Raw genomic sequence first — 27,005 nt, forward strand, 5'->3', positions numbered from 1 at the left:
GGGTCTGTTAAAACTGGTTCAGGTTTCCCTGCTGGCCAGGGGCTCCTCTTACAAAATGCCCTTGCTCTGTTTCCTGGTTCCTGCCGGGGGCCAAGATCCCTCTCACCCCTCGGAAGGGTCTTCAGGAATAGGGCCTGGCTCCTCCTTTGCCAGGGACCTCCCCAACCGAAGGCCTACCTCTTTGATTTAATTGTAATGGGGCGATCTGCTCTCGGTGTTGCGTGCGGTCCCTGCAGCCTGCTTCTTCTGCCAGGACGGTTCCAGCTGCCTGCGGCCTGTGTCCTCTCCTGCTGCTCTGGTCCCAGTCGGTCCCTGCCGGCTATGGAACGCATCTTCCGGCCGCCTCCGCCGTCTGGTGTTGAGACTCTGTTCCTAAACAAGGTGGATGGCTCTGAATTGTTCCCTGGTCTCCACATCCATGTGTGTGCATACCAGTGTGCTCATGTGTGTGCACATATGTGCAAGCACACACAATCCCTTTATCCTGACCATCTCTGGAGTGATTAAAAGTTGTTAAGTAAGGTATGAGGGTGACTTGGAGTCGAGAGGAGTTGTTCTGGGTGGTTCAAGGACTGTCAAAGGAAGTTTTCTTCCTTTAAAAAGAGAAGTAGCTGTTGTTTAGAAAGAGCCGAACATGGTACCTGGTTCTTCTAATGTGTAATTTCTGCCTTAGATTCCTGACAGACTAGGAAGAAGTGAAGGGACACAAGCCCACTTGAGCACGTGCCTCTAGCAGGCCTTGCCCTTCTGCCTATCCTCTGCCTTGCTAAAAACCAGTAGATTACATTCCTAAAAGTAGTCACTAAGGTCTATTCCCTTATTTGGCCACTTCCTCCTCCTTAGGCTGACTGCCAAAGTCCAGCAATCAAAAGCCCTGTCTGGTTCACCTAATTAACATGCCCGATTAAAATTAAACACCTCATCCTAACACAATATGACATCTTTACCTTTATAAACCACCGTTTGCCTGTGTGCACATCTGTCTCCCCTCTATCCGGAGGCAGTCCCTTGTCCATCTGGAAAAAACAGCCCTTCCTCCGTTCCCTTGTCCTCTTCTCCTTCTCCCTCCTCCCCTAGCTCCTTTACCACCGCATCCTAGCCCCTCTAACACAGACCTCCCTTTTCTCGTCTTAGAACGACACCTGCAGGGTCATTTGCTGCTGTTTTCTGCCTGAGCCAGAAAGCAGCCGCTTTAACTTTTCTTCCCTTTCTATCCTTAATAAAGGATCTCTCTGGAAACAGGTGTTTGGGTAGGGTTTATGCCTAATCCAGGGTCTGGGAGGAAGCCCAGTCCAGCATGGGGGCCACCTTCAGTAAGGAACCAATGTTACCGAGCCCCTTCTTTGGTCAGATGCCTGCTGGCCAAACATGTGGTGTTAAGATTGGAATCGCCATCTTTTTTTTTTTTTAATGAAAAAGATACTAGAATATGACAAAAACAAGTTCTTCCTTCAAAATTGTGCCACCTCTGCCAATGCCAGACTCCTGAGTGTTCTGCGATGCCAGCAGCGGCTGGGGAGTCTGATTGCCTAGGCTGGAGTAAGTCCCAGACACCAGCAGGGTTCAGACCCTTTCCAAGTGACTCCAACATGTAATCAAGACTGACATCACAGCCATGCAATGCTCCTGCAAGAAGAGATTTAGGACTCATTTGTTGTATATGAAGACACTGAGTCCTTCCATATGCTCAAATATAAACACATACGCATGATTGCATACCCCACTCCCCACCTCTGCACCTCATTTTCGTTCTTTGAAAACACTCTTTTCCTTTCTTGTGATACTAGGAACTGAGCTCATGGGCCCATGCTTGCTAGACAAATGCTCTACCACTGAGCCACATGCCCAGCTCAAGAACACTTTTTAGAATATTAAATCCAATCCCTCACACCCGTGTGTCAAGCTTGTCTAGTGAGCAGAGAAAGGAGGAGGTCCACCTGCAGGTCTGGAGATCCAGAATGTGTTTACAGGACAGAGATGCTTCAGAGCATGTGGGGAAAGTGCAGTGATAGTGGAGGCACAAGGACAATCTTGGACATAGTTACAGCTTTGTCTGGGAAGTCATCAAGACTGCAATATTCTCTCTGCTGGCTAGTTTTATGTGGATTTGACACGAGCTGACATCATTAGAGAGGAGAGAATCTCAACTGGAAAATGCCTCCACAGATCTTTTAGGGCATTTGCTCAACGAGTGATTTGTGGTGGAGGGTCCAGACCACTCTGGGTGGTGCCATTCCTGGGCTGGTCATCCTGGGTTCTATAAAACAAGCAGGCTGTGTGAACCATGGAGAGCAAATCGGTAAGCAGCATCCCTCCATGGCCTCTGCGTTAGCTCCTGCCTCCAGTTCAAGTTTCTGCCCTGCTTGAGTTCCTGTCCTGACTTCCATCAAGGCGGAGAGCGCTGTGGAAGGGTGAGCCAGAAAAACCTCTTCCTCCCCAAGTGGCTTTCATCATGGTTTTCCATCATCGCCACAGAAACCCTAAGACACTCCCCCAACCACCACACTTAAGTGCAGGAGGCTGCCGGGCACGAAGGAGAAGCAGTCTGCTTTAGAACTAGCTCTTTCCCTCAGAAGGAAAACTAACAGCTGTAGGGAGGGTTCAGGCTAATTATCATTTTATGAGGAAGTTTCTACCCACTTTTGAACGGTTTTGTGAGGACCATTCCTTTTCCTCCCAATTCTACTGCCCTCAGGTCACATAGGTTGAGAACGGGCAGCGTTGCCCTCTGGTGTCTGTAGACCGCTGGTCCATTTTTTGCAAAGCCACTGCACCAGCCCTGCCTTCACCAGCAACACGGCACAGAACGCCCACTCACCGCGAATGCCAGAAGATTCTCATGACCTCTAACATCAAGTTAAACTCAGAGAGTTTTTCTCTTCCCTTTCTGATGAAGCAATGCTCTATGAACCAGGTCTTCTTAATAAAAAGCCTCAAAGGGCAGCTATCGCGGTTCAACCCCAGCACGCTGGACTGACTAACCCAGTAGCTCCGCCCTCCACTGGCTGAGCGCTTTACTCCATTCATCTGACTTACACAGACTAAGCAAGGCGCCCACGCTAGGTACTGTGCTCTATTTGACAGCCACAACAATGAAATTCCTCCCACCAGGAGTCTGGTGGAGGCAACAGAAAATTTAATAACCAGCAAACGTGGGTATTGGGGTACTGATATCAGTGGATTTAGGGATCCTTTGGCATTGCACTGTCTTGGGACTGCGATGTAGATCCTTGGCATCTGAAGAGTTAGCGCCCACATGATCTTTCTGCCCTACTTCCCAGCCCACTGTCTAGAGTAAATGAGGGGAGGAGGCAAAGAGAGGGAAGGAAGTGGTTGTGAGGAGCGCAGGCTTTTAGGGGAGAGAGAAAGAAAACATGCCAGTTCTTTCGAGGCTATCGGTCCTTCCTGGGCAGCTGCCACAGGAGACTGGCAGTGCACGAAGTGTGTGTGCGCGTGTATGCGTGTGTGCGCATGTGTGTGCGTGTGTGCGCGTACACAAGCATGCGTACAGCTAGTGTCTAACCTTAGCTCATGACTACCTTATCCTGTCACTGGAGTCTTTGGGAGTCATAATGGCTCTTATGCTGCCTGACCTACGTTTGCAGTTTGAAAAGGCTCCTCTCAGGGGCCCTTGGAAGGAGTAGCATGTTTAAGAGACTAGGAACTGATTAGGACTTCCTGGCTAGCTCACCCACTTATATCAGTGGGTTATGGCATTTACCAGGTACACCCTGAGATGTCCAGGTTCTTGTGTTCCGGAACAAAGAACCAGACAGAACACATGGATAGCAAGAGAAGTGGGAGCAGAGGAAATACATCAGAGCAGAGACAAAGTTTAGGAATTTAGAGGTGCCATTATACAAAGGACAGGAGCTTCTTGGTCACATAGGGTAGGGGTGGAGCTTTATGGGTCATTTGCATAGTGTGGGTTGATGTGAGATTTCCCTCTGTATGCTGTGATTACCATTGATAAATAAAGGAACTGCTTTGGGCCTACAACAGAGCTATAGGGGAACAGAGCTATGCGGGAAAACTAAATGAAATGCTGGGAGAAAGGAGGTGGAGTCAGGGAGAAGCCATGGAGCTGCCACTGGAGACAGATGTGCTGAAAGTTTGCTGGTAGGCCACGACCTTGTGGTGATGCACAGATTAATGGAGATGCGTTAAATTAAGATGTAAGAGTTAGCCAATAAGAAGCTAGAGCTAATGGGCCAAACAGTGATTTAAATAATATGGTTTCTGTGTGGTTATTTTGGGACTAAGCAGCCAGGAATAAACAAGCGGCCTTCCTCCAACAATGGGTCTTTTTGCTTATTTCCGTGTGCAGGCTTGCCTTGTGCACTCTCTGTCACATGTCTTTACAAGTCACAGGTTCCCTTGAGCCAGTCAGGCCAGAGCGCAGGTAACAGTGGAGAAATTCATTGTAACATGGGGTGGGAGTGTATAGCACGCAGGACTGCTGTGGGAATGGGACAGAGAACACAAAGGGTAGGATCTGAAAAAATGCAGCTCAGGGAGTTGTCCCTGCCCCTCCACCCCCATCATTCCCTTCCCCGGTTTCTTCTCTTTGACAAGACTGAGCTCTGGGTTCAGTCGTCACCACAGGGAGTGTAAGTTCTAGGGTTTGTGCAGGCCGTCCTGTCTCCACCAGATGTAACCTGTCCATGTCTGTGTGCTGCGGATCCTCACTGCAGATGCGGCAAGAGGATCCAGCAACTTCTTTTCCTCCCACACAGCACCCACATGGACATTTGAGCCCAGAAATGCTGATACAGACCCACAAGCCACAGTGAGGGGCGAGCACAGTGGTGAGCAGGGTTGTTCCCTGTGTGTCACTTCTACAGCTGTAATTAGGCTGCAATTAAATTCACTAATATTTCATGACAACCTACAATTACAGGCACAAAAGAGATGTGTGGAGTGTGCTTGAGGAGGCGAGGGCACCAAGAACAGACATGCCGCTGTGACATGCTGTCATCCTTGAGGACTCTTCCCAAAGACACAGCTCTCTCCTATACAGAAACACCGAGGCAGAGGAGCAATTCAACAGGAGAGAGAGAAACACAAGGCAGAGCCGTAGCTCGGGACCTTTACTTGCCCACTTTCCTTTTCTGGGAAGATTTTTATCTCCAGCTACTTTGTCAGAAATGACTTAGTAAGACTGGAATCAAAACTGGGTATTCATTTATTCTACCCCATTGATCTGTGTGTAGACGAGAAGCCACCCCGAGTTCTGTTATACTCAGCTGTGTCAGAACCTCCAGGAACCCAGATTGTCTGTCTGATGACTGGTAAGTACTGGATCCCCAAATCAGATGTTCTGGTTGAAGCTCTGCCTTAATCTCCCTTCCCCGCCCATCTCTCTCTCCAAACCCTGCCCCATTTCAGAAAGCTGGCCTTCTAGGACTCCTCCCTCAGAGAGGCCTGGGACCACGCCTACTTTTAAGACCCGCCCCATAGATCTGCCACATGTGCCCTCTTGTTCTGTCCCCTGCCTTCCCGAGGGCCACCTGGATGTGCTCTGCTTTGCATTGCCCTGTCTATTAAATCTGAATTTATTAATTTGGTCTGATTTGGCTTATTGTATCGATTGCAGAGGAATCCAGCAACGGGGGATCCAATACATAGCAGTCACCATGGCTCAGACTGACCATGTAACAGAGGTCATGCATGGCAAGCCAGTTCCCGCCAATGTGGGAAGATGCTTCTGTGTGCTCATGCTCAGGCTACCCAAGTCCTCTATGCCTGCCATATACCATATGCCAAGGCAGGAAGGGGAGGGAGACTGTAGGAGAAATATTAGTTCCACCCATGTGGGAAGGAATTTTTTTCCCTCCAGCTACTGAGAAGGTCTGTGTCCAGCAAAAGTAAATTAGGTAAAAAATTACTTTCTGACAAACTTGAGCGAAGCTGTGGAAGCCGTTCTGTCAAGTTTGAAGATTGGAACTGACGTCTCCCCTTCTTTTAAGTGGTGATTCCTTGGTCTTAGCCTTCCTTTCTCTTTTGAGACCCAGACTGCCAGAGGGGAAAGAATGGCAATCGAAGTAGGAAGTGAACAGATGAACTCTTCATTTGCATAGCATTATCCAAGTTCTCTTATTTTTTTTCAAGGTATTCTACAGCAGCAAGCAGAATATCTTCTTATTTTTCATCACACATTTACTATGTCAAGGCTGTAGCAGGCTTTCCTGTGCAGGGAGAACACAGCCACCATAGTTAGGCAATTATGCCAACTGTCTTTAATCTACTGCTGGATGACAAAGCACCCCAAAATATTGCCTCTGAAAACAAGAATAAATTTTTATACTGTTCTCCTCAATGTAGGTTAGCCTTTGTTGGGAACTGTGGACCCCCAGACCCTGAATTTCCTGTGACCCCCAGCCTGCCGAAGCAAACAACTTGTTTTCCTATGTTTGAAGCTGCGCTGAGCAAACCACTTGTTTTGCAGCTGCGGGAGTTCCTGATGGCAGGGGAGTGGTTTCTGGTGGGCTTGCAGCTGAGAGTTAGGGTATGGCCACTAGTCAAAGAGATCCTATATAAGCTGCTCTGGAACACAATAAAGGGGCATTCTAGGTGTGACCTCTCTCTCTCTCTCTCTCTCTCTCTCTCTCTCTCTCTCTCTCTCTCTCTCTCTCTCTCTGTGTGTGTGTGTGTGTGTGTGTGTGTGTGTGTGTGTGTTTCAATCTCCAGGCCCTTGCCCAACTCACGAACCGTACCACATAGCACGTAGCACTTAGAGCAAGCATTGCACTACACCCATTCCCCCGAAGGAGCCTTAGGTACTGTTGATGTCTAAACTCCCATACAACTGTGTTCAGCTGTTGTGTGGCTTCTCTCTTCAATTGGGCCCTGGTGCTGAAGGTGTCTCTGAGTATCCATTCTCTCAGGCAGTTTGTTTCTCCATGTGGACAACTTCAGGGCCTGTCCACCTGCAGAAGACAGCCTGACTTCATTTTAGCTTGCACACTGGTCCTGAGAGACAAAATCAGAGTGTCTGCCTTAAACTGATAAGGGATCGGCTTAGTGTGGCCCAGTGTCACTTCTACCACACTCTGTTGGTTAGATTAAGTGACAAAGCCAGGCCAGCTGTAAGGGAAAGGAAAGTCAACTGCACCTGCCGATGGCAACAACCGCCCCTGCCGATGGAGACAACCACACCTGCCGATGGCAACAACCGCATGGCCAATGACACAAAGGGACTGGCGGCAGGAATCTGGGGGGCATCTTCCACTTTAGATGCATCTGAACTGGTGCTTTAAGTTACTGAGGGAATTAAGATAGCCAAGGTAGTGAAGGAATCCCAGGAAAACGGATGATAACTGGTAGCAATAAGGAGCTGAAGCATCACCTTGTGATGTGAACAGGCATGGGTGGGGGTGGGGTGTTATCTCTGCTCTGTAGCCTGAAAGAGTTGTGAGAATCAGAAGGCTCTTGTTAGGTGGATACTAACGCTTCTTGTAACTCAACTTTAATTCAAGAATGTGTATTAATGATAAATAAACTGGGGTGGGGCTTAGGGCTCAAGGTTAACCTTTTTCTTACAGAAGAATACTGTCCTTGCAAGGAGTATCCTGAATCAATGGAGAAGGAATGCATTCATTCAAAGACTACTTCTGGATAGCTGTTCATATGAAAAAGCATAGCGTCAGTGTTCCACTCCACACTGTGAGCCACAGTTCCCCTAAAGTTGTGCCTTCAAGCTGAGCCCTCTGCAAGGTTTTGGTGAGTTTGCATAATAGATTGAATGTAATTGGCCCCCATAAGCACAAAGAAAATGGCACTACTGGGAGTAGCAGCTTTGTTGGAGTAGGTATATCCTTGTTGGAGCAAGTATATCACAGGGGAGGCAGGTTTTGAAGTTTCATATCTGCTCAAGCCACACCCAGTATATCAGTCTACTTCTGTTGCCTGTGGATTAACATGTAGCAGCTCCTTCTCCAGCACCATGACTGTCTGCACACCATCATGCTCCCTACCATGATGGACTAAACCTCTGAATGTTGGAAGCTATAGATCCCTGGCCCCCTGAATTTCTTTACCTGCAGCTGCTCTGATCACAAGACCTCACCTGGAGCTGCTCTGATCACAAGACCTCACTTGCAGCCTGCAGCTTCTCTGAGCACAAGACCTTGCTCATTTATGGCAGGCTGATGAGACCTACAGAAAGAAAGATCCTGAGAGCTGGGCATGGCTAAGGATCCTTTTATAAGCTGTCCCTGAGTACAATAAATGGGGCATTGCCATTCTTGTATCAAGGATGACTCGTGTTCGTGTCTCTCTCTGTGCATCTCTGCCTATTTGTTTTTAAGTCTCCAGTTAGTTCCTGGTTTGTGTACTGTCTTGTAGTGGCACGTGCACTACAGGCATAGTACCATATAGCATGCAGTACAGGCACATATCATAGAGCGATGTGCTTTACATCTGAAACTATAAGCCACCACCCCAACTAAATGTTTTCCTTATAAGAGCTAGGCATGGTGGCACACACCTTTAATCCCAGCACTAGGGAGGCAGAGGTAGATGGATCTCTGTGAGCTTGAGGCCAACCTGGCCTACAAAGTGAGATTTGGAATAGCTAGGGCTATTACACAGAGAAATCCTGTCTCACAACACCAAGACCCAAATAACAACAACAAAAAGGAGTTTCCATGGTCATAGTGTCTCTTTTTTTTTTTGACAGAATATCAAACTATATTTACTGTTTACAGTAGTAAAGGACGATAAAATAATGTACAAACTAGATAAACACAACAGAGCCAACAGACATCCCACCCAAGCCCACACAGCAAAACAGGAAAAACAACATTTTCCTCGGGATTTTAAGCAAGCGAGAGATGGTAGGTCAGTGTCAGGTGACTATGAAAGGCAGAGATGGCCATCAAGCAGCAATGGACCCTTACACAAGGATGACAGGCAGGACAATCCACATATAACTGGTATAGACCCCACAATGCAGGACTGAAGTCACCCACTGATGCATCATTTGAATACACATCTGGAAAGCCGCAGAGCATAATCCATGAGAATGAGGTCACCTCTCCCGGGCTTTCTTTTGCAACCACACTTTAAAGCAGGTCGTACACAGCATCACTGTAAGCTTGATACTTAACCAATTACCTTCTTACACAGAAACCATAATTATGCATTGGAACCAAGTACTAGAAAATAATCTGAGGCCACATTCAGTTTCCAAATGAGACATGGCAGTTACTTTCTTCTACATTATAACAAGGAAAGAGAGTGGGTCCCACCTTACAACCCTGCCCATGTACCCATTACCAGATGCCAAGTAGAAAGGGGACATGCCAGGAGAAACTGGGTCACAGTACATAAGGACTCCTTCCAATGGTCTTTTCCCTTTAACTTTACCATTTGACAAAGCTCAAGCTGATAGTATTTCAATGTTTTAATATTCTATACCTACAACAAATAGGTGCAATTCTGTCCCTCTCTCCCATCTCAACATCCCATAGGCAAGCCCACTGGGTAATGGGACCACAAGCTCTCTCCTTGACCAGGGCAAATCACTCTAAAAGCAACCACAGTTCTGAGGGTCAGAGTCAGGTGGCAGGCTGAGTCCACACCCAGCTCCAAGTTTTGGGGGAAAATATTTTAGGGATGGGAGGAAGCAGAAATGAAAACATAAACAAATCCCAAAACCTTGCTCTCGTTTTTCCTAAAGGCAATGCGCCACACAACACTTTCATCCCTGCATGATGTCTGTAGTCCGCTCCAAGCACATCAGAAAAGGAGAACCAGTCAGGGACTCTGGCTTCTGCTGACACTTCTGTGATTGGTGTGGCTGCATGGTCACCATTCAATAGCAGATGTCAAGACAATGACCGGGTGTGGAGACGGTCCCTCGGGAAGCCGTTCCTCCTGTCTGCTGCTGGAATACGTTAATGGTGTCCTCATCCTCCATCTCCAGCTGGGCTGGGGTGTCTGTTTCATTGATTGGTTGTCCATCAAACCGGAATCGAATCTGCCTCATTGACAAGCCCTGCCTCTCGCAGTACGCCTTCATCAGCTTGCTCAGTGGTGTGTGCCTCTTGATCTTGAACTGCACCACTGAGCCATCCTGTCCCACCACTTTCAGGTTGATGTGGTCATTCTCTGTCTTCACTCCCTCCAACTGCCAACACGAAGGGGCCTGCCCAGAGAGACCGCAAAGGAGTGGGAGAGCACCCAGTCCCGCCAACAGTGAGAAGTTCGCAGCGGCCAGCTGGACTCCTGCACCGGGGCAGCTATCGGGGCGCCCACAGAACCTCACGCGTGGACACACGGTGCAAGAAGGGAAGGCCACGGCTAGGAATCAGGACCCAGAGAGGAGACCGGCACAGCAAGTTCCAGCACCCCGCGAGATGTCCAAGTTCCGCGTTCTCGCCCCGCAGGCGGTCATAGTGTCTCTTAACTGTATGTGGAAGTTTCCTGTCTCAGAGCTGCTCGGTTCCCAAATACCCAGCAGCCACTCCCAAATTACCACACAGAGACATATATTAATTGTAAATGCTCCATCAATAGCTTAGGCTTATTACTAACTAGCTCTTACATTTTAAGTTAACCCATATTCGTTATTTATGCTCTGCCATGTGGTAGTACCTTTATTATTTATTTATTTATTTATTTATTTATTTATTTATTTAGTATTTTTGGTTTTTCAAGACAGGGTTTCTCTGTCATGTAGCACAACATGTCATAGCAATAGAAACCCTAACTAAGATAGTTTGGAACATTGCAAATCCTGAGTCAAAATATCTTGGGCCATCTTTATCTCCTTCATAGCCATTTACTGCTCCCTTCCTGTTGTGGCCATTAGATAAATCATTTGAAATGTACAGAGCTCTGTTTTCCCTTTGTAAGGTGTTGACTTAGCAAAACATTAACATTACTAGCCCTAAAGTTAAGATCATCAGATGATATTTGGGGCCTATTGCTGGCATCCCTCTACTCTGTTGTAGCCTGCCTACTTAATGTTTCCACCAATGTGTCTGAAAAATGTTTTTATTGATAAGTTTCTTTATTCTGTTACTGTAGAAACATTATCAAACTGTTACCACACTGGAACACAGAATTTGGAGTAACCTAAATCTGTGTTCCCAGGCCATAGTCACTGACACTTGGCTCTAGAATAAACCACCTCTTATCCTGTGCGAGGTGAGAGCTGTGTCTTTGTATCCAATTCCAGCTGGATAAATGTAAGTAGTGAAGAAAAACAAATTGAAGACTATGGTTAGGGCTGTAAGTGGAAAGTGGGGTTGTTTTCTTCAGAAAACAAAAGCTTTTAGGATTTTCTTACCATCATGCCTCAGCATTATCTAATTTGTATACTTTTAGATTATATTGTAAGCATTGCAGCTCAGAAGGAAAGGTATCCTGGCAGTCAGGAGCCAAGGAGTACCACAAAGTTGCTGTAAGCATAGTAGTCTACAGCTCTGCTCTAGGGAAAGAGTGTAACAACTCTGCTCTGGCAGGGGAGGGTTTCCCCAGTGAATAGAAATGTTTTAGCTCTGCTCTGCTAGGGGAAAGTTCCCCTGTGAAACTGTTACAGTTCTGCTGTGTTCTGCTCAGCTCCTGCAAAAGTTGTTACAACTGGGCTCTGCTCTGGCAAAAAGTACAACACACTCACACAAGAGATTTATTGGGAAGGAAGAATACAGGAGGGTGTCTGTTTTGAGTGAGAAACAGCAGCAAACTGAGCAGGTACCAACCTTATATAGGATTTCTTGGGGGTTGCTTTCCAAGGTGACTTGGGATTGGTGAATTTTTGTGATCTGATTCTGGGGCAAGCTCAGAGATTGGTGGGATTTTTCTGCTCAGGGATTGGTGCAATTTCAAGCCCTGGTCCTGGGGTAAAGTCAGGGCCAGGGTGTTTTTCCTTGGCCCTTTTCACCTTACAATCACAGCTGCTGAGTTCAGGGGTACCTCAAGCATATCGTATCCAGAAGACAGTGTTTCACAGAGCTATCCCATTCTCTGAGTCTTATATTCGTCTGTTCCTCCTCTATAATTTTTAAAAATAAAATGTCCATACTCAACCCTATTGAAGTTGATGATTTCAGTTGATATTAAGTCTTCAAACCTCTGTGAAGCTGACGATACTTGTACCCTGAAGCTCCACCATCTGTTATGCGCCATGTGTAACTCTAGAGAACTCTTCCATGCAGTCATGAGGATGAATACACTATTATTGTCTTCAGAGATGAGTCCATGAGTGGCTGTGTGGCTGAAGTTAAGTCACCCAGAGTACTTCCTCCCTGTAGGATCACCCTGCTAGAAGATGATGCTCAGAGAAGTCTGTGCTAGGTTTCTATCAGAGAAATTCTAGTTTCAGTAGAGACAGAACGCAGAAGAAAGCAGAGGAGGTTTCGATGCAGACCTGCACTGTGATGCACTGTCCTCCACGGGTTAGAAAGTTAGGTGCTTGGTCCCACATAAAGGTGATACTTGGAGACGGTCTGGAAACTTTTGAAGTTGGGCCCTAGCTGGAAGAAGTAAGTTCTAATCTAGCATATGTGCCTCTGAAGGTTACATTCATCTCTGCCCACTTCCTCAGTACCCGCTTCCTACTGTGAGGCCAATGCTCTCCTCCCTTCAAAGGCTGCCACTGTTGTGCTATTCTTCTCATCAAATGCACGGGGCCACTCACCACGGGGCAAGCCCTCTAGCCTGCAAGCTAATAAATAATTCATCCTTTTAAGTTGTCTCTGTCAGGTGCTTGGTTCTAGTGGTGTTAAAACCGAACAACACATCGCAAGTGTTTGAGTCCTTACATATGGGTACCTACGGTCCAACTCTGTCCTTCCTCCTGTGACTGTGGAAGGGAGAGCATCCACTGGCTTGAGATGGCAGAGATGGGTGTCTGCCAGTGGTAGTCAGGGGAGCTAGAGAACTTCCAAATAGATGAAATCTACAATCCATTTTCTCGAGAATGGGACAACAAATCAAAGACCAGAAAAGGGATCTCGTTTGTTTGTTTCCAGGGACTCATTTTGGTCTGAGTCCCTATAGTACACTCCAGCAACATTTATAGTACCGCTGCTCAAAATGTTCCTGAAAGTAACTCCAAGGTGAGTCTCAAAGGAAGATATCAGGCTTCCCATTAAACGATGCTTTAGAGGGCCACAGAGATGATGCAGAGGCTAAGAGCACTTGGTGTGTCGGGGTCCCGTGCCCCAGCATAAACTATTTCTCTGGATCGGCATGAAGGCATGGGAATAATTGAGACAGTTCACACTGCAATATTGGAAGGGACTCTCAGGGTTCTTTTAAATCCTGAAGATCACCCATGTTTATTTTCCAAACATCTTTTATCCCCCCCAAGGTAAACTGAGGGGGAAGCTCATTAGCATTCTGTTTCTGGGGTAGCAAGACTAAAGTCACATCTGCAGCTCTGTCACTAGCTTGGAATTGACACCTCTTCTCAGGAGGTCTCCAGAATTACAAAGAAGGGAGCAGCACAACATCAGCATATCCTAGCTCAGGAGACAGCCAATCTGAAGATGCTTTTAGCACCTCTGTTGCTGTTGTGGCTCGATAGCCTGGCTGCTGATACAATGCAGGAATGTGTGGCCTGTATAATACTGCTCCACATTGGTGCTCTTCCAGGGCACCTGTGAAGGGTCCCAGAACTCAAATCATGGGACTCCTAACCGCCCATAACTCCAGCTCTAAGGGATCTGCTGCCCTCTTCTGCTTTCTGTAGGAACTGCATTTACATGGTACACACAGTGTGCTCGTGAGTGCGTGCGCCACCCATACATTTTTTTTTTTTAGAAAAATGTTTTAAGGAACAGAAAATAGGATAGTAACTACATTGACTTCTACAGGAAAGTTGCTCAGTAAGTACAGTTTAGATATTTCTCTTTAAAATAACCTTACAGGTTGGTGAGCGGTGGGTTCCCGTCCGCGGCCCGCCGACGGGCGACTGGACGCCCTCGTCCAGCGGTGCAGCTTTGCCTGAGTTCAAAATGAACTATATGCCCGGGACCGCCAGCCTCATCGAGGACATCGACAAAAAACACTTGGTCCTACTTCGTGATGGAAGGACACTGATAGGTTTTTTAAGAAGCATTGATCAGTTTGCCAACTTAGTGCTGCATCAGACCGTAGAGCGCATTCATGTGGGCAAAAAGTACGGTGATATTCCTCGAGGGATTTTTGTGGTCAGAGGAGAAAATGTGGTCCTACTCGGAGAAATAGACTTGGAAAAGGAGAGTGACACACCCCTCCAGCAAGTGTCTATTGAAGAGATCCTAGAAGAACAGAGGGTAGAACAGCAGACCAGACTGGAGGCAGAGAAGCTGAAGGTTCAGGCCCTTAAAGATCGGGGCCTCTCCATCCCTCGAGCAGATACTCTGGACGAGTACTGAGTCCTGTGCTCTAGAGAGCAAGGGCTCTCACCCGTCACCGTTCACATTTGACCAGACAGAGACTGTCAATGTGAAAACTGATCCATCTTATTCTTTCACATATGCCAACATGAAGAAATCATGTGATTTTGTTTTTTTAACAAAATAATTGTATATTTCATTTTGCTTTTCTGTTTCAAACAGTTCATTCTGTAGCCCTGGCTGACCTTGAACTCACTACGTAGAACAGGCTGACCTCAGCTTGTGGGATCACAGGTGTGCTTCACCATTGCCCTGCTTTGTGGTTTAGAGAAACAGTGGCTTGTGGAGCTGAGAATCACGTCTCGGTATTGCTTTTCTTATCTCAGAGTTTACATTTCTTTTCAAAAGATATTTCCCTTTTACTTGTAAATAAAGAATGAATCTCTTAGTGTCAAAAAAAAATAAAATAACCTTACAGATTTGAACCTGCTTTTCATTTCTGCAGAAACTGAATCCTTTGATAGAATTCTAGCAGTGTCATGACTTCCCTGTTTTCTTTTAGCCCTATGGTATTTAAAACACCAGAAAAGCATTTTCATTAGAGTCCAGGTGATTAGATGTGATGACTAAATTATAATTTTGATGGAGTGTCGTCTCCAAGCCAGCACACTAATAACCACTCCCAACTATGTTTCCAAGAGACCTTGATATTGTGGCAGCATGCAGATCTCCTTTGGGGGCTGGGGGAGTGGCATTGCCAATAGCGGAGAACCAGGCCCTGACAAGTCTATTTTCTCAAACATGGTTTTGTTTGCTCTTTAGAGGTAATGAATTGTGTGATCTTATAATAAGTAATTGTATCTTTCCTCTGTCATAAAGCTCTTAAAGCATTTCACAACCAATTAGCTAAGGAGCATCACAATTTGTGGACATTCTAAAATATGAATGTATTCAGTGGCTCAGAGGAGAAGCAGTCAGCGGGAGGATGTACCAAGCAAGCAGGCTTTGAAGTCAGAAAAGAAGGCTCTCACTATCTCACCAGCTCCCTGGTACCTTGCTTCTGTTTCCTCATTCCTTCTACACTGTTTATTCAGCCCAGTGCCACAGTAGACACTTCTACATTCCCAAGTGCAATCGCTGTATTGCTGTGGTTGATAAGTTAAACATGGGCACTCAACCAAAGCAAAGTTCAACACTGAATAATTATCTAATGTATTTGGTTGGTACAGGCTACCAAGCTGGGTGATTTAGGGCATAATGGATTTTGGGTTAAGGTCATGTTAAAAACCATTCAAAACTAATGGCTTAGACATAAGCATTCATAGCCACTGACTTCTCTTGTAACCCCTGAAAGATGATCAAAGCCATTTGCAATTATTATCTAACAGCAGCAAATGACAGTGAAATAATGTGGGGCAGTTTCTCCAGTCTTTAGCATACACTTTGCTTGTGACATGTTTGGTTGACATGGTGAGGATGTGCTCATTTGAAGTAAATGTAAGCAAACTACATTCAAATAGCCCTTTCTGACTTCTCCAAAAAGGACTTTAGGGTAGTGTTAAAAGTCCTGTACAACTTACCCGATTCTCTGGAGGCTCTTAACCTGTTTGGAGACTGAATGTTTTGTCTTATTCTGTAATTTACAGCAGGAGAGGCAGCAGGAGCCTGGGATGCCCCCATGAAACCAGGCTGGGATGCTCTGCCTAATTCTCTTCTGTCAGCTAGCCTTGCCTTCAGGAGACAGGTACAATGTGTTACTGACCACTGCCAATAGGGTAGGTTGAATGATGTCTCCCACAAAGATGTCCCTGTCCTGATTCTCAGAGCTAGTTAACATCACCTTACATGGCCCCCAAATACTTTGTGGATAAGATTACATTAGGAGCCATGAGATAAGCAGAATATTTAGAATCATTCAGGTAGGCATTAAATGCAGTCTCCTTTGTCCTGAGGAGAAGATGAGAGGGGGAGATATGATCCAGACAGAGGAGCAGACAAACCAACCAAGGAAGCAAATACAGAGGACGCACAGGTCAAGGAAGTCCACAGAACCAGCATAAAGAGACAAGGATTGGATTCTCCCTGGAACCCCGATGTGTTCTCAGTCTTGCCAACACCCTGATGTCGAACTTCTAGCCTGATATGAGAGCGCAGATTTCTTCTGTGTTAATATACTAATTTTTGGTAAATTGGCATAGCAGCCGCAGGAAGTTCAGGTCAAGGCTGAAGTCAAAAATGACTTTGATGGCTAATCCTGGTTGACAACTTGATTACTTCTGGAACCAATCACAATCCAAGCATCTGGGCACATGTGTGAAGACTTTCTTGATTGGATCTTTCGAGGGAACACCAACACTAACCTTAACCCACACCTTCTGATGTTGGTCCACATAAAAGGATATGGAAAAAGGAAGCTTTTGCTTTTGTCCACTTGCCCTCACTCTTGCTAGCAAATTCATCTTTCCTGTTGCTGAGATATTCTTTCACTAGTGTGAAAGCCTATTTATTTGGGATTCCAACAGAGACTAAAGAATAGACGCTCTCTAGGAATTCTCTAGGTCTCTATCACCAGATTGGGGCTGCTGAGACTTCTAGTCTTGTTATACTGAATACTACCGGATCATTGGGCTTCCATTAAGAGACGGTCATTGAAGGATCACCCAGACCACAGACTGTTATGGTTTTCATCTCTTTAAGAGACAAGCCATGCCCACTCCCAGTGACCCCTGCCCTCCTCCTGCCATCTTAGATTCTCACTCCCCTACTGGCACGCAAGCACACATGGTCCCTCTCTCCCATTCCCTTTCTCTGTTTCTCTACTCTTCTTCTCTTTCTTTCTCTCTCCTCTAAGTAATAAATATCCAATTCTATTCTGTATGATGTGTCTGCCCATGTGCCTTCTACCCACTGCCTGCTCACACCCCTGGGCTCGCTGGGACCAGCCCAGGGCTGGTGGCTCTCAGGATCCGCTGCCCTGCCCCGCTGGCTCTGGACCAGGCGCCGGGACCTGCTGCCAGCTGCTTGGGACTTGCCAGCAATCATAAAACAGACTATATGCCCTTTTAATAATAAAGCCCCTGCTTTTTCTCTGAATACGTATGTAAACATGTATAGTCATTCTGTCAGTTCTGCTTCTTAGAGAGCTCTGGCTAATATAGTGACCACAAATGAAAGGGTGCTAGAAGCCACCAGAGGTTGTAGTTTGGATCTCCCCCAAACTTCGATTATAGCCCAGGTGGAAGAGTGTACATTTGCCAACTAGGGCTTTGGTGGTTGTAAAGCATTTGATGCTATCTTCGTTAACCTAATCTGTCATGTTGACATAGTTTACAGTCATCCAAGAGAGTCTCAATGATTGCCAAGATCAGTTGACCTGTGAGTGTGTGTGTGGTGGATTGTCTTCACTGTTAACCCAGGCCACTGTGGGCAGTATCATTCCCTGGGAAGGTGGTCTTGGACTGTCAAATAGCAAGGCTGGCTCTGTGAATAGGCTGTTGAGCAGTGCCAATCAGTGCTTTCTGCTGTACTCCTCAGCTGTGGGTGAGGTATCTAGTTGTAGGTAACGCTGCATGGACTCACAAGTGCTCCTGCCTTGAGGCTCAGGCTTTGGGGGATGCCCTGGCTCCCTCAGTGGTGCACTGTGACCTGAAAGTGTTAGATGAAGTCAACCTTTCTCTCCTCTAAACTGCTTTTGCCAGAGTTTTGCTGCTGCAGAAGAATGAAACTGGAGTGCTGGTCTATGGGAACATGCTTGCTTTTGGTTTTTCCGTCTCTCCTTTAGTAGATTCTCTTTCTTTTTTATTGTTTTTATTGAGCTATACATTCTTCTCCGCTCCTCTCTCTTCCTCCCCCCTTCCCTTCTACCCTCTCCCATAATCCCCATGCTCCCAATTTAGTCAGGAGATCTTGTCTTTTTCTACTTCCCATGTAGATTAGCTTTAGTAGATTTAGTAGGTTTACATTATGAGAGTTAATTCTCTATTTTACTTACTCTGTTTCTGGCAGGAGACATGTTGCAATACTAAATTCTCACTTTTCATAGCTGGTTGTGTGGTTTGAGTATGAAATGCACTCCACATAATTCTGATCTTTGGGAGGCTGTGGAATCTGTAGGGAGGGGACCTCGTTGATGAAGATAGGTTGATGAAGATGATGAGGGTGAGTCTCAAAGCTCGAACCCAGTTCTTATTCCAGTCTAGTGCTCTCTATTTCCTGGTAGACTATGAGCGAGCCCTGCCCCTCCATGCATTTCCTGCTATGATGAATTGACATCCCTCTAAAACCACAACCAAAATAAACTTTTCATCCCTTAAATTCCTTCTGTTACGAATACAGAACTCTGGCACCAAAAAGTGGGTGTTACTGTGATGAACCCGACTGTGTGACTTTTAAGTGTTTGGAACTGGTTTGTGGAAGAATGTTGAAGCATATGGAAGTTGGGCTAGAAATCCCTTAGGATACAGTAGCGGATTTTAATAGGCCACTCTGTTGGCAGCACCAAGACAAGAATTCACATAGAAACAACAGTATAGACTGCTACAATCAGAACAAGGACTTTACAGACAACTGGGCTAGAGGCCATTAGTGTTAGGTTCTGACAAAGAATGTGGTTACAATCTGTTCATGCTATGAAAATTTGCGTAAGCTTGAATTAAAACCTAACAGTCTAATTAATTTGGCAGAGGAAGCTATAAGCTGATACAATGCTCAGTCTGTGGCACAGTTATTTCTGCCTGTGTTCAGTCAGCTTTAAGTGAGAAGGAAGAGGGAGAAAGCAGAGCAGAAAGGTGTGGGAATGTGTACTTTGGATTGATAACCACCAAAAAGATTAAGAACATTAAAGATAAATAATGTACTTTGGACTGTAACAGTAGAAAAAATACATTGAGGTCAAGACTCCAATATTAAAGGCTCTAGGGTGTAAAGCTAAAGCAGATTTGGGGAACTGTGCTGCCACAGGTGTGCCCTGCTTGAACAGGGCTACCCAGGGGAGTATTTTTCAGCAATATAGACACATAGAAGCAACTATACCTGTGGTCAAACTGTACCCAGCTACATCTTAAGCTGCCAGCAGAATTTTACATTGTTCATAAAATGTAAAATTTGTTTGTAGACGTGAAAAAAAAAGTGTCGCAGAACATGGGAGTATACAGCAGGTCCCAGGCTCACGCTCAGCCCGCAGAGTTTCCAGGTTCCTGCCTATTCCCTTTGATGTCCCAAACCAATGCCCGAACCCACAGAGGACCTGGCTCAGGCCTGCTCTCTCTGAGGTCCCAGACTCACACCTAGCCCCACCAGGATCTCTGGTCCCTGCCTATTCCCTTTGATGTCCCAAACCAATGCCCGAACCCACAGAGGACCTGGCTCAGGCCTGCTCTCTCTGAGGTCCCAGACTCACACCTAGCCCCACCGAGATCTCTGGTCCCTGCCTATTCTCTCCGAGGTCCCAGGTTCACTCACACCTGTAAGACACTTAAAAGAGACTTTGTTTCTTTTATTCAGGCTAACACAAGAAAATAACAATTTCTCCTCAGTCTAAGACAAACTGCACACACTTAGATCATTTTTACTTCAGAATAAGTTCAAACCAGACTGGAAGTTTTTGGAAATAGATCATAAGTTTAAAACTTTATAGTTAGGCACAAGGTCAGAGTTGCAGGTGTCTAACCAAGGTTATTAATGCAAATCAGCCTAAAAATTGTGCCAATTCTTTGTTTGAAAAGTTTGGCTGACAAAAGACCTATGTCTCAAAGCTTATGTCATTGGGCACTATGCTCCCACCCTCTGGTCACAATATTACTCCAGAAACCTTGAAATTATGTGTTGCCCTGGTAGAGGGCACCCAAAGGAATGTGATTTTGACTGATGAAATGTAACTCTTGTAATTTTTTTTATTATTGCCTCAAGCCTTGTGTAAAAATGTATTCAAGCTAAGTGAACAGAGAAGCTAGGGAGAATTGGAACAAAGAATTGAAATAGAGAATTAGAAAAGGATTTAAAACTACAGAATTGGGGCTGGAGAGATGGCTCAGTGGTTAAGAGCACTGCTTGCTCTTTCAAAGGTCTTGAGTTCAATTCCCAGCAACCACATGGTGGCTCACAACCATCTGTAATAAGATCTGGTGCCCTCTTCTGGCTTGCAGACATACATGCAGACAGAATACTGAGAATACTGTATACATAATTAATAAATAAATCTTTTTTTAAAAAAAATAAAACTACAGAATTGGAACTAAAGAGTTAGAACAATTGTAGACAATTAGGACAAGAGAATTAGAGAGGCAAAAGAATAAAGAACGTGACTGGAACAGCACGTGTGTGAATTCATTCCATACTCCTTAGATAAGAAATTTTCTAAGTTCCCTTCACTATGCTGTGGCCTCTGACCTGAACTCTGGGAGGGAGTTTTGTGAGCTGAACTCACAAGCTACTGAAAATACAAGGCTATGGAGTCCTAGAGACTTACGTCGTATTTCCAGAAGAAAATGCCTGTTGGTTCAGATAATCTATAGCTAAAGCTTCCTGTGTGGAGCTCCTGAATTAGCTTCGCATGAAGTTGTGAAGTTACACTGAGCTCCCAGAATGTCGCAGAGGCTAGGAACTTGCTTGCCCTACTAAGGAAAGCTACAGGCATTGATTTGAGTGGAGCCACCTAAGAATGAAGACATGTGTGGCAGATGGCACAGCTGGAGGGACGGATTGGGCTGTCCAAATCCTTCAGATCACAGATGATGTCACCATTTGCGGTGTTTGCCCCTCTGGGCTTTGGTCTTGCTTTGGTAACTTCCTTGCTGCCTTAGTCAGTGTTCTATTGCTGTGAAAAGACACCATGACTACAGCAACTCTTAGAAGAGGAACCTTTTAATTGGGGCTTGCTTACAGGCAGACATGTTGTTGGAGAAGTAGCCTAGAGTTGTACATCCAGAATGCAGGCAGCAGGAAGAGAGAGACACTGGGCCTGGCTTGGGATTTTGAAAGTTGAAATCCAACCCCAAGTGACACACTTCCTACGACAAAGTCACACCTCCTAAACCTTCTCAAGTAGTGCCACTCTGATGATTAAGCATTCAGATATATGACCTATGGGGGCCATTCTTACTTAAACCACTACACTTGCTAAACCCGTTCCCCACATTTAGAGTAAGAATGTGAGAATGTTTGTGAGGTGCCAGTGTATGTTGGAAATACATAACTTTCTCTTTGATTTAATAGTCCCTTACAGCTGAGAGTTTGTTGTCGGTCTCTGAGAGACTTTGGAGTTTGGTATTTTTCAAAAGTCAGTGTTGGAACTATTGAAACTGTGTGGACTCTTGAAGTTACCCTGGATGCGTTTTGCAGTGTGAGATGACCAAGCAGAATCTTTTCCTGGTTTAACTATGACATGCTCCCCACAGGCCTGTTCTGTTCTCAGGGGTGATGCTGTTCCAGGAGGTTGTGAAACCTTTGGTGTGTGGTCCCTCTCATGGTGGGCCTTGAAGGCTATATCTGTCTTTGGTCCTAGTCTAGCTCCTTCTGCTTCCTGATTGGCCATGACAGATGAGCTTCTGCTTCATGCTGCTACTGCTACAAAGGACCGAAATACCTGAAACTGTGAGGGGCAACCCAGCCTTTTCTTTTCATTTCTTCTGTCATTGCAATGCGAACCAACTAATGCCAACTGGACTGTGGCCAGCCTTTCCCAGTGAAAGGGAAGTGTGGGATTGGAAGAATCTTCCTGCCTGAAGTGGGCATGCTTACATGCTGGTTCAGAAGTGGAAGTTGTGGGGCTACTGGACAAGTAAGCCTGGAGCATGGTACAGAAGAACTCCTTGGCAATGCCCAGCTACGTGGAGTTTGGGTATTAAGTAACCTGTCTACTTTGAGGGCTCTAACTTCTGAGAAGAAGCCTCTGGGGGAGTGCTGTATGTTGCTCACTCCTGGGGCTGGAAGAAATCTGGCTGAACAGAACAAAGTGATGCTGAGGACAAAATGGCTCAATCAAGCAAAAGTGATTCCAGGCTCGCCGCCAGTCTAGTATCAGCCACCGGGTTCTCATTATCTGCTTTTGAAGCTCAGTAGGACTTTTCTACCTTTGATAGAGGATGCATAGAGCTTCAGTGGGAAGATTAAAGCAGTTGTCTGGCTTGTTGGAAAGAAATCACAGCCAGAGATGGTGGTCTCAGGAACAAGCAGCCCCAAGAGCAGATTATCTCCCTGCACCAGGGCTGTTAGAAACACTGCTGATTAATCCCTTCCATTAGCCCCATCATTTCCCGCTCCTCTCAGTTCATGACTGAAACAATGTATTCTGATTACCATTGTGTCTTGGGTAATTTAGATGCTAAGGGCAAAACGTGAAATCTAAGGTTGCTTTCTTGTGTGTTTTTAAATCTTGTCACTGCCAATGAGACTATACTTCAGAAGTAGAATTAAAACCAATACAATAGTAATTAAAGACCCCTGGCTTTCCTAGCCCTAAAACATCCCACTGTGCCAAGATTTTGATTGGCGGTATGTAATTAAAAGGTGTTTCAGATGGTTATGAAACAGAACCAGCAAGGAAAACAAAATATAGAGAAACACTTTTAATACAGGAAAAAAATTAAAATTGACTTATGGTGAATATGTGTAGAGCATTTGATTAATCATTAAAATTCATTGCTTAGGATCCACCAAAGTTTTTTCCCTTTTGCTTATATTAAGCAATAATTGAATGTATACTATATTTCCAAAAAAGAAATAAAGGTAAATGTGTATAAATTATTAGAAGAAGTGGGAAATTTTGAGAGCATAAAAACTTGGTGTTTTAGAGATTAAATCCCAATGTGTCTGGATTTATTCTTCTTGCTATTGTAGTCACTTAATATAAATAATTTAAAAGTTTTCAGAGTGACAGAGGGGAAAATAGGAGAGGGGGCCAGTATAGTTAATGTATAATATATGCTTGTATGAATATGTCTAAAAGTTTTCCATAGTTGGTTTTACTTAGCAGAAATTATACTTCATTCATGAATATTAGTGTCCGGAGGTGGGGGAGGTGTCAGTGAGGACTGCGTGGGAGAGGAGGACCCTCCTGCTAGAGAAGCGGCCCTCACTGAGTCACAGGTAAGGAAGGACCCACGTACCGTGTTCGTGGGCAGTTACTAACCTGAAGAGAAAGCATGCCTTGTAGTAGGATGTGGCGACATTTATCCGCTGTTTCGGCTACTCAGGAAACTGAGGCAGAATTATTCGAGCCTAGTAGTTTGAGGTCAGCCAGGGCAACAGAACAAGACCCTGTCTCTCTTTCTTTAAAATTCATAACTATGTACCTGTGTATATTGAGTTTATGGTATGGGTTTTGTTTTGCTGCAAACACTCCCCTCAGTAATTAACCCAGAGGCTTCTTGAATGTCCGTATCCCAGAGCAGATGGCAGCAGAGACCTGTATTGAACTTGCGATGCCCGTCTCTCTGCCACCCTCCCATCCCACAGTGTGGGTTTGAGGATTCTCTCACAGCTGGGTGTTCAGTGTAGCAGACTGCTAATTCTTCTGCTGCAGCCCCACACTTTCTTCTTTGCTTCTTTTAAAACTCAAGGTGGGCTGGGCTGGCACAAATAAAAAGACTACTGATTAACATTATTAATTCTTCCCAGAGAGAAGTGCAGCTAGCTCTTTACAGTCCAGATCCTGAGCATTTGGCAAACCTGAGAGAGCAGCCACAGTGAAATGAGCCCCTATGGTTCATAACCGACTCTCCATGTCGCTCCCCTCCTGGGAACTGCTTCCAACATAAGGAAAAGAAAAGAGACCTTTTTTCTCACCCCACCAACATGGGTGAGCTTGGTTATATTCTGACTTCAAGACCAACTATGATGACAGTTCAGGTTATTATCCCCAAGGGTTCCACTGTCTCCTTCAGCATTAGCAAAAAACTGTTACCCACCCCACTGGAGGTAGGTGCCTAGGGACAAAAAAGGCTAAGCCTCTGGGATCCACCTGGGGAGAGTTTGATTTAAACACAGAGATTATAAATTACAGGAAGGAGGGAGGAGGAGGGGCAGGGAAGGTCAAAGAAGGAAGGGAGGGAGGTGTTTCAGGTCAGGCCCTCCAGCTGTTTCTCTGACAGAAATCAGGCCACCTCAGCCCTCCTACATCCCTTCAACTCTCTGTACACAAAGCTGAGAAGGGAGCCATGGCCTCAGAACCTCCTCCCTTTTGTACAAGCAAGGACAGCTTCTCCCTGACACGCAGGTTCACCACAACCTTGAATTATAACTGTTTTTTTTTAGCTAGTTCCTTCCCATCTTGTGACTACTGGCACATAACCTAAATGACACCCCTTCCCCCACCAAAACTTTTAAGGGCCAAGAAAGGCTTTTTGTCTTTTGGAGTTGAAGGCCTTCTCCCTTCAACACAGCATCATGGTGCAACTCTGAGAATATTCCGGAACCCAGGGGAATTGAAGACTCTTTCCCTTCAGGGGCCTCACCAGTGTATACGAGATGGTCCTCTCTGATGTGAAGAGTATGATGGAGCTCTTCTTTGTCTAATTCTGCTAACAAAGCTTGCCTGGGAGACAGCTGGCTTCAGCAACTTTCCCACAAACCCTCTGTCTTATAAATTATGACCAGAGGGAGGGAAAGAGGGAGAGGAGAGAGGGAGGGAGAGAGAGAGGAAGAGAGATAATTCTAAAAAAGAAAAAGAAAGAAACCCTGTTTTAAAAAATTATTTTAATATATGGTTGTTTTGCCTTCATGTTTGTCTGTGCACTGTGTGTGTGCCTGGTGACCTTGGAGATTAGAAGAGGTCTTTGGGTCAGGAACTTGAGTTATAGCTGGTTGTGAAGTTGCCACATGGGTGACCCTGGATCCCCTGGAAGAGCAACAAGTGCTCCAGTCCCATTATTTAAAAAATGAATTGCTTAAGAATTTATTAGAGGTTCTATGCTATATTTTAAACCACTGAAGTATTAACACTTAAATGGTATTTACTAATGTAAGTAATCTAGATTATTCTTCACCAACACCATAATGCTTGAGTCTGATAATGGAACCTCTGACTTTAATTGGTTTACATCTTTTTTAACACCATGGAAGTGGAATAACATTCTTGCTCTGAGTTCAGAGGAGCGAAATGAAAACGACAGATTCCCGGGAGACCCACTGCGTGGGACAACCACACAGCCAAGATGCTACTAGGTTCCCAGAGTCCCGGTGGCCTCGCCCACCCCACTGTTTTGCCTTTAACCTTTCTCCAGTTTATGGAAGGTGAAAGGGACTGGGCTTTCAGCTGAAGAGCAAGAGCCATGGGCCATCTTAAACTTGATTAAACTAGAACTCCTTAATATTTTTAAAATAATATTTCAAAAAAGGACTCCCAAGTTCCTTTATCCCTTTATCCCCAATTTCCTGATATGGTATTAACATTTGGCATTTGACTTTCCCTCTGCTTCCTGGGAATGTATCCTGAAGAGAATACGCAGACCTTTGAATAAGTTGCAGATCTGAAGCCTGCTGGCCTCTGGTTCCTCAAGGTACAAATCCTAAAGAACTTCATCCTGCACAACCACAGTAGTCTTCAAAATCGAGAAGGCGGGGCTGAGAAAGTGGTTCAGGAGGTGAATTATTTGTCACACAAGTGTGAGGACCAGAACACCTATGTAATGTTGGATTGGTGCGGTGGCTCCTTTCTAATCCCAGCACTAGCAAACTGGCTAGCTAGATGAGTCACCCTAGAGGGTGAGCTCAGGGTTCAGTTGTGAGACCCTGCCGAATTTGATGTCAGTCTCGGGCCTCTACATGCACGCACATACACATGACTGCATTACTCCCATATACATGTGAGCTCACATACATGCAAACACACATCCACACATACCACACAAAGATACATGCAAAAATGTTTTTAAGTTGGGACAGTAACACTGATGCAATCCTATAATGTTGGTGTGTGTGTGTGTGTGTGCACGAGTGCACATAAAACCTGATCCTCATCACCCTGGCTGTGTTAGCTGGCCAAGGGGAAGCAGAGAGGGTAGTCCATTCATTTTGTAGGATAGAGAGATGCAGACGTTTATATTAAAATGTATTTTATTTCATTTGAGAATACATTTAGTAATATATTTGCTCTTTTCCTTTCTTATTGGTGACTAAGGCCTGTTCCGAATGAAATCCTACTTTCTCCCACTTCATCCTGTGTCAGAGAAAGCATTCTACAAAGGAATACTCTGGCACATATGGCAGACTAGACATGTCAGGAAGAGGCTCTAATTGTATTAGAAACCTCCTAAGCAAAGACAGTGGCCCTTGTAGCTGAGATGCGTCAGTCTGCAGAAGCAGGTGTGTGTGTGTGTGTGTGTGTGTGTGTGTGTGTGTGTGTGTGTGTGTGTAAGTGGCTTCTCATGGAAGATTTGGTTTTGGTGAATGAACAGAAGATGACCGGAGGGGAAAGATGGGTCAGAAGCAGATACCGTGAGTGTATTAATTACTTCTCTTACTTCTCTCACAAAACTGACAAAAGCAGCTTCCAGAAGTGAAAGTTTATTTGGCTCACAGTTTGAGAACCCAGCACATTGTATCATGACGGGGGAGACAAAGCTGTGGGAGGGTGAGGCAGCTGGACATGCTGCGTGGCAGTCAGGAAGCAGAAAGGGAGAGGATGCTGGTGCTCCAGTCAGGAAGCAGAGAGGGAGAGGATGCTGGTGCTCCAGCTGG

At 45.4% G+C, this 27,005-nt stretch overlaps 1 protein-coding gene and 1 pseudogene across 1 annotated transcript; one reads left to right on the forward strand and one right to left on the reverse strand.

Annotated features, from left to right (window-relative positions):
* Positions 1–9,682: 9,682 nt before the first annotated feature.
* LOC106143763 lies at positions 9,683–11,312 on the reverse strand (annotated as a pseudogene).
* Positions 11,313–13,899: 2,587 nt separating this feature from the next.
* On the forward strand, positions 13,900–14,792 carry LOC102002807 (U6 snRNA-associated Sm-like protein LSm1). The gene has a single exon (XM_005346821.3). The coding sequence runs from the start codon at positions 13,968–13,970 to the stop codon at positions 14,367–14,369; it is 402 nt and encodes a 133-aa protein (XP_005346878.1). The 5' UTR covers positions 13,900–13,967; the 3' UTR covers positions 14,370–14,792.
* The last annotated feature ends 12,213 nt before the right edge of the window (positions 14,793–27,005 follow it).

The sequence above is a fragment of the Microtus ochrogaster genome, chromosome 5, assembly GCF_000317375.1.
Source record: "Microtus ochrogaster isolate Prairie Vole_2 chromosome 5, MicOch1.0, whole genome shotgun sequence".
Taxonomy (NCBI): domain Eukaryota; kingdom Metazoa; phylum Chordata; class Mammalia; order Rodentia; family Cricetidae; genus Microtus; species Microtus ochrogaster.